Source organism: Heptranchias perlo, chromosome 32, assembly GCF_035084215.1.
Source record: "Heptranchias perlo isolate sHepPer1 chromosome 32, sHepPer1.hap1, whole genome shotgun sequence".
NCBI classification, from domain to species: domain Eukaryota; kingdom Metazoa; phylum Chordata; class Chondrichthyes; order Hexanchiformes; family Hexanchidae; genus Heptranchias; species Heptranchias perlo.
Genome location: NC_090356.1, coordinates 10,569,946 through 10,585,507, shown reverse-complemented (window position 1 = coordinate 10,585,507; position 15,562 = coordinate 10,569,946). Strand labels below are relative to the sequence as shown.

Here is a 15,562-nt window from a genome sequence, read left to right as displayed (position 1 = left end):
CGGGAACTTCAAAAGTGCAGCTTCACAACAGGTGGAAGCCATGCTGCACTTGTTTTGTAATCCAAGGAGTTTGAGACAATCTACTTGAGACCTCTTAGTTTAGTCAGATTGTTGGCCTGACTCCTAAGTTATACTGCCACCTTCTCATTGATGGTCACCTGAAACCACTTCGCATTGACACAAAAATGGGACTGCAACTCCTTTTAAAATATAAAAAGGCAGCACAGTGATGACACATGGGAACACCACTCCACACCACAATAAAACGACAGGACTCACTTTGATTCCTGCAATCTCAGTTTCATTGATGGCCCTGACAACTGGTTCAGAGAGGCCTGCGAACACTTTGCTAGCAGTCTCAACCACAGGAAATTTGTGGTTTAGGATAATCCCCCCTCTCCCTTCACCCCACCATCAGTGATAAAGCTTTCAGTCACCTCAACCGTACCCTCTGGCACTCCCTCTGTAAACCTCTCTACTTTTCTGCTCTCTTTTGAAATCCTGCTCAAAACCCATCTTTTCAACCTAACCTTTAGTCACCTCTCCTAACCTGTCTCCCATTGTTGGGGATCCATTCCTCTTTGTATTCTTCTGTAAAGTGCCTTGAGAAATTTTGCACATTGAGGCACTATATAAATGCAAGTTGTTGTAGGGAAGGCAGAGGGAAGAAAACAGTGTATTAATTACATTATAAATACCCACAAAAATCTATATATTATTAAAAAGCTCCTGTAGGGTATGCTCATCCTCTCCACGAACCTTACTTCCTATTGCTATGATGTTTGGTCATGTTTTTTTGTCAGCATTTCCCATTTCATTTTTCTATGTCAACTGTCACAAATTTATACCCATCTACTGACTGAAGGCAATGCCATGGGCAATTTACTGGTGAACCCTAAACCTCTCCGCCTTTCGACCTCTCTCTCCTCCTTTAAGTCGCTCCTTAAAACCTACCCCTGTCCTAATATCTCTTTATGTGGCTCAGTGTCAAATTTTGTTTGATGACGCTCCTGTGAAGCACCTTGGGACATCCTACGACGTTAACGGCGCTATATAAATGCAAGTTGTTGGTGTTTCCATAAAAAGCATTTGAAAGCATGAATTTCAGTCTTTTTTTTGCAGCACTCTTGTAATCTGTAATCCCCAAGAAGAGGGAATTTGAATAAATACTTCAGGGGAAAAAATATTAAAGGATACAGGGAAAGAGCTAGAAAATAGGATTTGCTGTGGTGGGAGAGCGAGAATTGTCACAGGGAGATGGGCCTCCTTCGATACCTATAATTCTATGGTTCTCCAATAAAATAATCTTTTTGGGGCACAAGAGTATTTTTCTAAACGGGGCAAATTAACATTTATTTCAATCCTTTATTTCATTAGGAATATTTGCACTACCGAACAGATCAAAATCAAAAACTCTTCCGACTCCCATCAACTGAGTCGCAATAGAAGAAATTAAAAGAGAAACCAGGTCAGAAAAGACTAACATGTGCAAGCTGATGCTCATCTCAAACGTCAACATCTAACATTAAATTAAACATTCAAAATATCGACTCATCTGGTGCTCAGCAAGTTTATTCAAATATTAAAGTTTGCTATTATGGCATGGAAACATTTGTACACTGGTCGATGAATAACCTGGACACAGTCAGTAAACAGTGTGCATCATATCATGGATTGTAAGTCACTGCGGTATTACAAAGCCATTTTAACCAGGTCAAACCTATACATGGAAGTGCGGGTAACAATGATTCCCCCTGTCCATAGCTGAGGTACAGTGTAAGGAGAGGAAGGGAATCCTGTAACCGTGTTAAAGGTATGGGCCTTATATATTTTTTTGAAAGTGACTGAAATGCTATTTAATTGTCAGCTTGGCTCAGTGGTAGCATTCTTGCCTAGAACGTTGTGGGTTGCAGCCCCACTGCAGCATTTGAGTAAGTAATCTAGTCTGACACTTCGGTGCAGTGCTGATGGAGTGCTGCATTGTCGGAGGTGCTGTCTTTTGGTTAAGACATCAGAATCAAGGCCCCGTCTGCCTGTTCAAGTGGACATAAAAGATCTGACGGCATGATTCGGAGAAGAGTAGGGAGTTCTCCTGGTGTCCTGGGCAACTTTCGTCCTTCAGCCAATGCCATCAAGAACAAATTAACTGGTCATTTATATCATTTACTTGCTGTGTGATAATTGGCGGTCACAATTGCTTATATAACAACAGTGACTACACTTCAAAAGTAATTCAATGACTATGAAGCGTTCTAAGATGCCCTGAGGACACAAAAAAACGCGATAGAAATGCAAGATTTTTTTTTAAAGTGCTCTTGCATCATCACCTATTTTACTGGTTGTGTGGTATTGTGAATGTTTCAAAGTTTAGAACGTGGATTTATCTTTGTGAAAAGTGTAAATACCGTATAAATGTTGGTCAGAGAAAGAGGAACTTTTACCCTGTGTACACAGTATTTGTTATTAAATGTGACGTCTGAATTATCCCTTGATGTCCACCTAATAACTGGATTGGAACCAATTATACATATCAATAGGTAACAGTACCGTCTTCCTGATAACACGTCCAAAGTGCAAGGTATCAACACACAAGACATTTCCGATCAGGATTTCTGTCCTGCTACATAATCAAGAAATTATGGAAGAGTCACAGGCCTTACAACAGTTTAACAAAAGAAAAGGGGTGAGTTTCAGTTTTCCTTGGTCATTTTCTATGTCCTGTTGAACAGTTATTCAGTTAAGGCCTCGTGCTTTCTCTATACTTTATCAGTGAAGTGTCAACCTAGGTTATGTCCTCAAGTCCCTGGAGTAGGGCATGATCTCCTGATGCGAGAGCGCTACCACCGAGCCAAGACTGACAGTGGGAAGTCAGGGGAGCAATTAGGGAACTGCAATTGGCCTCAGTACCTCTGGACTAGGGAAGAGAAAAAATTATCCAGAATTCCTGTTGTTCAATGGCCCCTGCTGGTGTACATGTGAGTGTGTTCGTGTGTGCACGTATGCATGAGTGTGGTGTGTTTGCGTGTGTGCATGCACTTGCATGTGTGTGCATGTGTGTGCTTGTGCGTGTACGTGCATCTGTGCATACGTGCGTGCGTGTTTGTGCATTCTTGTGTGTGCGTGCATGTGCGTGTGGGTGCCCCGCACGAGTGTGTGTCTGTGTGGACTCAGGTAAGGAATGGATCTGTTTTAGCTGTGATGCCCTCCTTGATTAAATAAGCCAACACACTAGCTAGATTCGCATATGAAGAATGGCCACTTGTGCAAAGTACTGGAGAGTTGCTGGTGACCCAGAAACTGTACCCCAGTGATACGACTCAGGTTCTGCAGCAAATACAGAGACCCTGCTGCTGAAACCCTCATCCATGCATTTGTTACCTCTAGACTTGACTATTCCAATGCTCTCCTGGCTGGCCTCCCACCTTCCACCCACCATAAACTTGAGCTCACTCTGATGCTCGTATCCTAACTCACACCAAGTCCCGTTTACCCCTCACCCCTGTACTCGCTGACCTACATTGGCTCCCGGTCCACCAATGCCTCAATTTTAAAATTCTCATCCTTGTTTTCAAATCCTTCCATGGCCTCGCCCCTCTCTATCTCTGTAACCTCCTCCAACCCTCCGAGATCTCGGCACTCCTCCAATTCAGGCCACTTGCACGTCCCCGATTTTAATCGCTCCACCATTGGCAGCCGTGCCTTCAGCTGCCTAGGCCCTAAGCTCTGGAATTCCCTCCCTAAACCTTTCCGCCTCTCTTCCTCTCTCTCTTCCTTTAAGACGCTCCTTAAAATCTACCTCTTTTACCAAGCTTTTGGTCACCTGTCCTAATATCTATTGATGTGGCTCGGTGTCAAATTTTATTTGATAACGTTCCTGTGAAGAGCCTTGGGACGTTTTACGTTAAAGGCACTATATAAATGCAAGTTGTTGTTACTGTTGTGACATTACAGGTTGACTAATAGTTTCAATAATGCATGTTTACAAATTCAAGAAAACAGTAGCAGCTGCCGTATGGGAAAATTGCACAGGGTTTACATGAAAACAGGCTGAGAAAATGAAAGCAATTACTGAGCAACCCAGGAAAACGGTAGAAAGCTGCCAAATAATGCAGTGTGCCTGGCAGGCAATCCTTCTGAATTTGATTTGGGTCATTATTATCTTGACTGTGGGCTTTGACTATCAGAAAGAAAGAAAGATTTGCATTTATATTGCACCGTTCACGACCTCAGGATGTCCCAAAATACTTTACAGCCAATTAAGTTTTTTTTGCAGTGTAGTCACTGTTGTACTGTATCAGAACATTGCATTTAAACCAATTCAGGATTATGAAGGAGATTGACAAAATGGATCCAGGCAAGATGTTTATTATGGGGAAGAGTTCAAATGTTAGAGCACACAAGTTAGTAAGTTAGGAACAAGAAGTGATGTCAGGCAGAATCTCAGAAACATGGAATAAGCTAGTGGGGAAAGTCATTAAAGCACACGGTGTAATTGGGTCAAGAGATAATTGGATGCATTTCTGGAGGAAGAAAGGATTGAAGGAGATGGTGAGATCTGGAAAGGAATCGGCTTTATGAATATTTTCCAGTTTTGGTACAATTCTTTTATTCTTCTGCAAATGAGAGTTTTCTGCTTTCAGAGGAGCTAAAAGACCCGATTGAACAAACACAACTTGAGCTGTAACTGTTCAGGATTTTTTTTTTATTCGTTCATTGGATGTGGGCGTCGCTGGCAAGGCCGGCATTTATTGCCCATCCCTAATTGCCCCTTGAGAAGGTGGTGGTGAGCCGCCGCCTTGAACCGCTGCAGTCCGTGTGGTGAAGTTTCTCCCACAGTGCTGTTAGGAAGGGAGTTCCAGGATTTTGACCCAGCGACGATGAAGGAACGGCGATATATTTCCAAGTCGGGATGGTGTGTGACTTGGAGGGGAACGTGCAGGTGGTGTTGTTCCCATGTGCCTGCTGCTCTTGTCCTTCTAGGTGGTAGAGGTCGCGGGTTTGGGAGGTGCTGTCGAAGAAGTCTTGGCGAGTTGCTGCAGTGGCATCCTGTGGATGGTACACACCGCAGCCACTGTGCGCCGGTGGTGAAGGGAGTGAATGTTTCGGGTGGTGGATGGGGTGCCAATCAAGCGGGCTGCTTTGTCCTGGATGGTGTCGAGCTTCTTGAGTGTTGTTGGAGCTGCACTCATCCAGGCAAGAAAAAGAAAGAAAGCCAGTTCAAACTCCTGACTTTCTCATTGCTGGAGTCTGATTCCGGCTGAATTAAAATGAAAGTTTGCATTTTTGAGTTGTATGAGAAACTTTGATGGATCAGAGCTCTCAAGTGATTGATTGACTGAATTTTCCTCACTGGAGCTAAAGCCCAGAAAGACGGGGCTGCAATGTCTTATGTCCACAGGGCAAATGTAAGGAATCTTACAACACCAGGTTATAGTCCAACTGTTTTATTTGAAAATCACAAGCTTTTGGAGGCTTTCTCCTTCATCAGGTAAGTGTGAGATCTCCACATCATGTCCACAGCGCAGATATTTACATGTTCAATGTGTCGGTCATCAGCAAAGGTGATCTAAACAGACAGAAAGCTACCACCAAGCGGGAAATCCAAGCTATTCTGCACATTAACAAATTATTACATCTTCCAAAAATCATTTCATTCGAATTTTATTGATAGGTTATCTACAACTGTAAGATAATACTGTGAGAGAATAAAATTAGCCAGCTTATACTAAAAAATGCCCAAAGTACAAAGGGTCAAGTAGAAGAATGGAATATAAAAAACACAAGATCTCGCGGTTCTGCTGATAAGAGATCTCTATTGATCAGGGAACAGATGTCATTCATTGAGACGGTCAGTCTGTAGTAGAGCAATTTTCAGCAATAAGTGTCCTGTTCAAGGTAATTGTCAAATCAAAAAAGTCAAAACATGTCCCTGTCGAGACATTGACTTTCTATTGTGGAGATGCAAATCGTGTCATTCGAGACCACATGTTTGTCCGGGAAAGTATAAGATAAGAAGTTTTAACCAGCTCTTTCTTGTCAAACAAAGGAAATAAAGATAATCCTGTTAGCTGTTGAATTACTTTAAGGGCCTTTGACCTTGTTACTTGATAAACAAGAAACAAAGATCAATCAAGTGTATGGGAGGAAATTCTCAACTAATTGAGGCAAACAAGGACATAGCAATCTATGTAAGAAACAAGCTGTTTAAAGCCAAATCAAGCAAAGGCATTCAGTCTGTGCATTTTAGATGAGTTTCAGCCAAAGCAAGAGTGGGCATATCCAACAAAAATATAACGAAAGGTATAAATCAAAAAGCACAAGGATCAAAACACAGCAGAGAACGAGATCTACCGTGTTGCGCTGTTGTCCAGAAAACTTAGCACCAGGTAATACCAAACTTGTATTCTGTTATTGTCACTTAAATACTGTGTGTATTGATGATTCTGCTGATGTTATAATAAAGCATGGTTATACCCGATTGGGACTGCCAAGCAAATTATTGGAAGGGTAAGCTCGGGCTGAGTGCCCACAAACAGGGGACCCTATCTCAACACATCTGATCATAAACCTGGTTTAAAATCTGCCTTTAAGATTATTTACTTAGCAAAACCTGTGGCTAATTTACTTTAATCTCTCCATTTTCAATCAGCTTTTTATTAGTTGTGTTCTTACTCTGTTGCAAAGTTTGGCATTTAAAGAGATGATGTGATGTGGTGATCTTATTTTTCCCTAGCGTTTGACCAGTGTGCTGGCTTTGGCTACTCTTGTGTCTGCATTCGGATCCTCCTTCCAATATGGGTACAATGTTGCTGTTGTCAACTCTCCGGCTGTGGTAGGTTATTAAAATTATTTTTTTTCATTATTCCTTCCTGGACTATGCAGGTGGACTTCAGTGAACAAGATAACTAGAGAGAAACCTGCCTCCAGTGAGTGTTTAGAAAGCTAACAGAGCTGGCATCTTGTGCAATGGAGTAAATGAAAGGAGAGTTAGAGAAATACCCACGGGATTTTAAAAAAATCAGATTCAATAGGTTTGGATGAAGAAGGTTGTTTGCTCTCATCCTTCCAGATTATCCAATCCCATATCCACTGGAACAAACAAGACACAATATCCATTGTGTGATGAAGAACTGTGTTGGCTTTGAAGCTGAACCAGGCAATCCTTTAAATTCAAATTATCATTGTCAGCAGTAAATGGGGAATTTCCAGTATTCATGTACATGATGTGGAGATGCCGGTGATGGACTGGGGTTGACAATTGTAAACAATTTTACAACACCAAGTTATAGTCCAGCAATTTTATTTTAAATTCACAAGCTTTCGGAGGCTTCCTCCTTCCTCAGGTGAACAACGTTGTTCACCTGAGGAAGGAGGAAGCCTCCGAAAGCTTGTGAATTTAAAATAAAATTGCTGGACTATAACTTGGTGTTGTAAAATTGTTTACATGTACATGATGGGGATGGGAGAGGTTGAAGTTTTTGTACAAATGCAACTGAGCACAGAAACCTGAGCTAACCATGGGTCTTCGTCCAAATGCCTCGTGGCTCTGTTTTCAGTTGATAAATAGCAATTCAGCCTGCCCTGGCTGCTGGTCACTGTGACGGTAAGTGCAATCTTCTCCTCTTTACTCCATTGATTATTCGTTTTTGCACTCACAATTTCTTTTCTTGCCGCTCTGCCCCTCAATTGCCATCATGTTCTTTTTCTCTCTTTCAATACTTTCATCCTTCTCTCGATATAAAATGAAAGAAAGTAAAAATTCATTATTATATCATACTTTTACCCCACACTTACATTATAACTTTTACCCCACGCTTACATTATAATCAGAATGTTTGATGTTAAACGATTGATGTCTTTATCCATGACTTTATTACTGAGATTTTCTTCACTTGCGGATTTGGGGCAATCTCCAGTGTGGTGGGGCTTCCACCTACAACAAAGGTGAACTCTTGACTCTGGACGATCTTCTGGCCTCAGGGTCATTAACGTATTGTTAGGCAGGCTCCCCGGCCTCTGCTGGGAAGTCCAGCCAGAATGGGCGGGAGTTTAGCAGCGGCAGGACTTGGAGATCTGCCGCAGCTTAGTGGAGTCACAGCCTCCGAGCTGCCAGTGAAAATTTTAAATCCCTTCCTCACCGATTGATTGACCTGGCTCTCTGACTGAAAATAAATCATGCTACCCCACCCACCACCATAGTAACACTGGGCACCAGGGACTAATATGCATCTCTGGTGTCCAGGATTGCTATGGCGCAAATGGTGGGAAATATTTCAGAGGGCACTTTTCCCTCATTTGCATCTGCTTACAATCAATCTGTCCGTATGTGGGGACGTATTGCCGAGGGAGGGAGGGTGGGAAATCTTGGTTAATATCTACCATGTCCTCTTTACTGGCCTCCCAACTTCCACTTTCCATAAACTCCAACTCACCCAAAACTCTTGCTGTCTACATCCTGATTTGGACTAAGTCCCGCCTACCTATTGCATTCTTATCCTCACTGACTTACTCTGGCACCCTGTCCCCCAAAACATCAAATTTAAAATGCCAATCCTCCGTGGTCTTACCCCACCTTATTTTAGCAACCTCCTCCAGCCTTTCTTCTCTTCTCATGCCCTCTCGTCCTCCAGTTCTGGCCTTCTGTGTATTTCCCCCTTCTCACTTCATCATTGGTGACAGAATCTTTGGCTATCTCGGTCCTACTCTTTAAAACTCTACCTCTAGACCGCTCCCCCTCTCTACCTGTCTCTTAAAAACCTTCTCAAAACCTTCGACCAAGCTTATGGTCATTTGTCTCAATTCTCCCACAGTGACTCGCATTCTATTCCTTCCTTCCTCCATGAAACCTTTTGGAATGTTTTTCTATATCAAATGAGCTAAACGAATTGTTGAGTACAGACCTTATACCAAAGTAAATGCGATCAACACAATACACGAATATCTGTGGTAATGTCAATGTTCAACAGCTTATCCTCTATAATTCCAAGATATTGAAACCATTAGGGAGTCCAATGCTCATTGGGTTTCCAGGTACGTTCTCCTGTGGCATAATGATGGGGTTGGTAGGGTGACTGGGAATTTGCATCAAACATGTGAAGGCTAGGGACTCAAACTGAAACCCACTGGAAGTTTACACTCCATTTTGCTTTCAATAAGGCCAAATCTTGGTTGGACAACTGCAACATTTTCTATCAAGCCTGTAGCGTTTTCCTTTCTAATAAATGTATCACTTTACTATATCCTTCTCCTGTCTCAATTTTTTGTTGTGTTGATGAAAGCCAAAATTTACTGGACAAACGCATTCTTATTAATGGGGCCATAAAGTTGCATGGATCAATCCCAGTAATGAATACATTCATTTGATTAAAGTTTGATGCTACAAACTGGGGCAGTAAAAGAATAGATGAAACCGAAATGCCCTTGCGTGACCCAGTGCATATCCATCAGCTGGTATCATCCACTTCTGCTGCATCTGTCTGACAGCAACAATGAGACCAAATGTTTACCTCAGCATAACCCAGTGTGAAACACTCAATTCACTCAAGAATATGTAAAATAACTGACCTGCAAAGTACTGTTCATCACTCAAACAATATATTTTCCAAGAAACCCACCTGTAGAAGTTCACAGTACATGTTATGTTAATGCAAACAATATCACAAAAATCATTGAACTACATATTGAGACTTCCAGATAGTAAAACAATCTCTTTCTAAGGTCATCCATTTCAGTTGTGACACACTTACTTTGAAATTAATATTTTGGTAATGCTACATCATTATAACAAGGGGTAATGACAACTACAATTATATACTTGTATTAAGTGTCCCATGCTGATGTTCAGCATTTCTTTCCCGATGAATTAGGCATAGAGGAGGTGTTGAAGCAGAGAATATTCAATTATGAAATGTGATTTCTGTTTAATGATGAGGAGGACCCTAAACAGCTCATGGATGGCACTCTGTGAATCAAAATAGGGGCTACCAGTTTAGCTCAGTTGCTAGTTGTCTTTCTTGTGAGTTTGAAGGTGTGGGTTCAAACCCCACGCCAGGACTTGAACATATAATCTTGGTTAACACCTCAGTGCAGTACTGAGTGAGTGCTCAATTAATGGAGGTGCTGTCTTTTCCTTGAGACATTGAAACTATGGCCTAATCTGTCTGTTCAGGTAGATGTAAAAAAGTACCATGGCACTATTTATAGAAGGGCAGAGAGTTTTCCCTACATTCCAGCCAATATTCATCCCTCAATCAAAAAAATGATGATCTGGTAATTTAGCTCATTGCTGTTTGTGGGACCTTGCTGTGTGTGAATTGGTTGTTGCATAACAATAGTGACTGCACTTCAAAAGTAATTAATTGGCTCTGAAACATTGAGACATCCTGAAGATGTGAAAGGAACTAAATAAATGCAAATTCTTTCTTTCCTGCATTTTGCATCACCGTGCCACACTACAAGCACAGGAAATGGTTTGCCAGACCCTTTTCAGATGCCCACTGTGTCAACCAATGAGTTGGAGGAGGGGCAGGATGTACGGCAAGACTCATAAAACAGTATATTTTACAGCAAACAGAGTCGATTTACTCAGCAAACAGTCTGTTTAAACAGCACACTCCAACAAACAGTCTACAGAGTCTATTTAAAAAGAGTTTCTATGAACTACAGCAAACAGAACTCAGGACCAAAACTGCAGCAACGTCTCCCGATAAAAGCAGGGTGATTTCTCCAGCAAAATGCAGATGTAGAATCAATCCCTGTCACTTATAGCAGTTCAGTCTCCAGGCATGATTGACAGGGGAATTACCCAATCATCTTCATTCTGGCTGGGAATAGTGGTGTCACAATATGCAGCCAACACTTTTTGATAAAGACGATGACTCCAGTTCCTTTTTAAGCCAAAAAAATCTATTCCTCAATTGAACATTCCAGTGGAAACCCAATGTAACCAATGGTGATAACTCAGTCCTGGAACAATAAAGTTGAATGTTCTGAATGTCATTAGTGTTTTGATGAATGTTTCATGTCTTACAGTACATGCGGCAGTTTTACAACCAGTCTTATTTTGATCGATACGGGAGTTACATGGACAGTAGCTTCCAAACTTTGATGTGGTCCCTCACCGTCTCCATGTATCCACTTGGAGGATTTTTTGGGTCCCTTCTGGTTGCCCCACTGGTAAATAAACTGGGCAGGTGAGCAGCTGGAGATCAGCAGATCAAACATGGAATACTAAATGCCATAAATACTACAAGGCAGTAATCTGACTGCGGGTTTCAGGTGACACCATAAACCACGTGAATATAGCTTGAGTAGTCCCTAAGTATAATGTGTGCCCTCGAATGATATTACAGCCTTGAAGTTACTTCAATTTACTATTATATTTTTAGTGTTGGAGTCCTATCTCCAACTGGTGCTCTGATCAAGAGCAGCTCCCTGTTTAGAGCATGGGATTGGTGAATTTACCTCTAAGTGTGAACTTCATTGGATGGTCCTTAATTCATTGACAACTAATGCACCAGTGTCACCGATATGTGATGACTTCAACGCTAAAGGTTGTGAAATAATCACTACATATTTTGAAGAAATAATCAGCAGCCAATTAACAGGAAATTATAATGATTTGGGAGGAATTTGCACCATTCAGTGCAATACTGAACCACACAGACCAGAAGGTCACAGGCTTCATCCCCAGATCTGAGCCAAGACTGAAGATGGTGTCCTACAATTGGCCTCAGCATCCCTGGGCTAATATGGGAACAAATCAGTCTGTGTTCCCACTCCTGGTTAATGTCCAATGGCTCCTGTACCACGCTTGGCTGTGATGCACCCCTTAATCAAATTGTGACTAGGCCCAAACATGAAGAAAAGTCACTTGGTCAAAGTACTTCAGGCCCACCAGTGCCCATTGACCCATAGGCCAGAAGGACTCAGTGTCTTCAGAAGAGGGGAGAAAATTTAGGAAAAAAGATATTCTAAACTTTATTTTTAAATAAAGTACATGTGGTATTACAAATGGGAGTTATGTTAGGAAAGCAATATCATGCCGAGTTGTGTCATGCTTTTGAACTTTGTACTTCGCACTATTAATGTAGTTTCCATACAGGTCATTAAATCTTAACATAATTTATTCTCCCTAATTTTTTCAGGAAGGGCACTCTCTTGTTCAACAATATATTTTCCATCGTGCCAGCGATACTGATGGGAACAAGTAAAGAATCAAAGTCCTTTGAAATAATTATTGTTGGGAGAATCATTGTTGGAATATGTGCAGGTACGTAAAGCCACCCAGAGTGAACAAAGCCCACTGCCGTCACTCCCACATCACATTGAAGCAGCTTAATTAGTCCAATAATACACTGATATATTTCACGCTTGAGAACAATTAGTCTTTAATATGCTATGACATGGCTGTGATATTAATTCCTCAGTATGTGACCTGTCCCAGTACAGGTATGAACTGTATAACTATGGGGTTCAGTTTTCTCTGGTGCCGCACGCTTAGCAATTCCATGCAAAATTTCTTTCTGTGCTACACTGGGTGCGTGTGTGTCTCCCACGCACTGGGTGGGTGTGTGTCTCCCACGCACTGGGTGGGTGTGTGTCTCCCACGCACTGGGTGGGTGTGTGTCTCCCACGCACTGGGTGGGTGTGTGTCTCAACACCAATAAGGCAGCTTGCCCACAAATTCAATTTATTGAATTCAATTTCACAGCATTTAAACTCACAAGCGCTAAGTAATTACTTGCACCATAACCACTACACTACACTGCCCAGAGTTAATGGGAGCAGTATGGTCATCGTTAGCTCCAATGTTTCCCCAGTGTCTAGTGCCAGTAGTAGGGTCTTATTTGGGGTTTGGTCAGGGGAAAGGTTTAAAGAATCACCAACCCATTGATCGATTTCTCCTTTCCTTAGCAGTGCTGTAGACATTGAGGATTAAATAAGGCGCAGGCTGATTTTGTCCACAGCATAGTATATTTTCCAGGGTCTTGTTCGCTTCAGACATACAGGAATCCTGCACTCCAACCTTGCCTTTCCATAGTAATTGGTAAAGCCAGTTACATAATGTAAATGACCTTCATTTACCATCAGCAAACTTACTGCTGTCTGTACTCCCCTTGCAACAGCGAAGAACAACGGCTGCCAACATGCCTAAACCCAGTGTGTGGATATTTGCACATTTAAGTTTGCCCTTTACCACAGTGAGTGGGGATTTTTAAAAACCCTGCAGCAATGGAATCTTCTGCCGGTATTACTGGTGCAGAAACCGCTCCAACACAGCACCAGGAAATCCAGCCCACTCTTACCAAACTCAGGTCATTCATTAAAACTGGGAACTGTGCTTAGTGCAAATCGCTCATTGTTCCTGCTCTTCCACCTAGGTCTCTCATCCAACGTGGTTCCTATGTACCTGGGCGAACTTTCACCTAAGAACCTCCGAGGTGCCATCGGTGTGATGCCTCAGCTATTCATTACAATTGGAATCCTGATTGCCCAGATATTTGGACTAAGAAGCATCCTTGCCAATGATAAAGGTACTCAACTCCCGGTTATATTCATCTACAGTGCAATCGGCTAAATATAAACAGCCCTTATCTCATTTTTTTTTTCTTTTTAGGTTGGCCATTACTTTTGGGACTGACTGGAATCCCTGCCGTCGTGGAGCTAATTCTGTTGCCCTTTTTCCCTGAAAGCCCTAGATATACGTTGATCCAAAAAGGGAATGAAGTGGAGGCGAGAGCAGGTAGCTGCAATAAATAAGGCCAGAAGACATGGACTTTTGTTTATGACTGCTGTCATACTGCCACTTGCATGTCAATGTGAAATGGCTACGTTGAGCACTGATGTGAATGTGGCAGCATAACTCTCCGGAGTCAGACTTCAGACGCACTAAAGCCAAGCAGTGTCAGGCCTCCGCGAATAGGCCACCTCTAAACCACTTAGGCTTGACACTGTGTGCAGTGTAACTCCAGTGCAGTGTGAAGCCACGTTTAAATAGTACTCAGCAGGGGTCTATTGATCTCCTAGTCAGTCTACAAACTTACTTCAACGTCTTTTTAATGTTACTGAAAAGCAGATGATCCCACTCACACTCCAACATTAATAAATAGCGGCTGGGGAGCAAAGCCCTGTGCTCGTAAGCCTGCAAGCACTGAGCTCTCTCCTGGCTGGCAGAGTGTGATTCACAATCTGCACTTTAACTCACATGCCAGCTGTGCTTTACACTCTACAGCTGTTTCCTCAGACTGAGAGTGTAGTATATCTGCAGTAATGTTTGCAGCTGGATAACAAGTGACTTGCCAGCAGTATCACCAAAATTCGAACTTCACTGTTTGACGTGTATAGCCCCTGATCACTGCCTCCCTGCTATGTTGTGAAACAAACCAGGGACGTTGACATGTGAGAATCAGGGCTGCCAAACCTGATTCTTGTGCATTTTGTACCTTCTGTGACAGAATAGATCTACAACACAGTGCCAAACACTCTCTATCGGACCAAATGCTGGAATATGGGATTAGAGTAGACAGGGCTTGATGGCCGGCGCGGACACGATGGGCCGAAGGGCCTCTATCCATGCTGTATAACTCTATGACTCTATCGGACTGCCAGGTATGTGGCCATTCGATCAGTGTCAGCTTCGATCTGAAATTATGTCTGGCTTTCCAGCCAGAATTTCTTCTGATCCTCCTGTCTGGTTCAGTTGTAGCACACTGGGCGGTGTGTGTACCTATAAGAGACATCAGCAGGATGGGACTGTAATTTTCAACGTAATTTATTTACAGCCTTGTTGCCAGTCAAATCTACGAACATACGAACAACAACAACAACAGGAAAAGACCCTCTGGTCCATCCAGCCTGTCCCATACAACTCCGATGCTTTGTGCATCACAATATATACACTCCCCACCCCACCCAAAACCATGTAATCTCCTGGGAGAGGTGAAAAACCAGATAAAAACTCAGACCAATTAGGGGGGAAAAGAATCTGGAAAATTCCTCTCCGACCTCCTTAGGCGATCGAAACTAGTCCAGGAGATCACTCTGGCCCTGATTAATGTTATACAATACCTACCTGTACGAGATGATCTCCACCCCAGCCACAAACAGTTCCAGCTCTTGCTTGAAGAAATTCTAGAACTATAATAGAAAAATAATTTAAAATGCAATATTGTATTGACACAATTTTATTGTGTTCAAGCTTTAAAACGGCTAAGAGGCTGGGATGACGTGGATGACGAAATAGTGGAAATGCATTTGGAAGATCATTCGGAGAAAGCAGAAGGCAGGCTGTCTGTGCTCAATCTGTGCTCATTCAGGTCACTGCGATGGCAGCTGATATCAATCATTGTTCTGAATATGGGACAGCAGCTTTCTGGAGTCAACGCAGTAAGTAATGAAACTGAAGCAGGTACTACACTTATGAACACAGAGGTACTGGATGAAATATAGACTTTCACGACCTCAGGATGTCCCAAAGCGCTTTACAGGCGATGAAGTACTTTTGAAGTGTAGTCATTGTTGTAATGTAGGAAACGCGGTAGCCAATTTGCGCCCAGCAAGA

The 15,562-nt window shown here is 42.4% G+C and overlaps 1 protein-coding gene across 1 annotated transcript in view; it reads left to right on the top strand.

Annotated features, from left to right (window-relative positions):
• The first annotated feature begins 2,638 nt into the window (after positions 1-2,638).
• slc2a1a (solute carrier family 2 member 1a) overlaps positions 2,639-15,562 on the top strand; it is a 29,430-nt gene continuing 16,506 nt past the window's right edge. The window contains exons 1-7 of the mRNA XM_067970077.1: positions 2,639-2,683; positions 6,734-6,832; positions 11,032-11,192; positions 12,147-12,271; positions 13,383-13,535; positions 13,619-13,744; positions 15,200-15,387. Coding sequence (XP_067826178.1) covers positions 2,639-2,683; positions 6,734-6,832; positions 11,032-11,192; positions 12,147-12,271; positions 13,383-13,535; positions 13,619-13,744; positions 15,200-15,387 — 897 coding nt within the window. The remainder of the gene's footprint in view (positions 2,684-6,733; positions 6,833-11,031; positions 11,193-12,146; positions 12,272-13,382; positions 13,536-13,618; positions 13,745-15,199; positions 15,388-15,562) is intronic.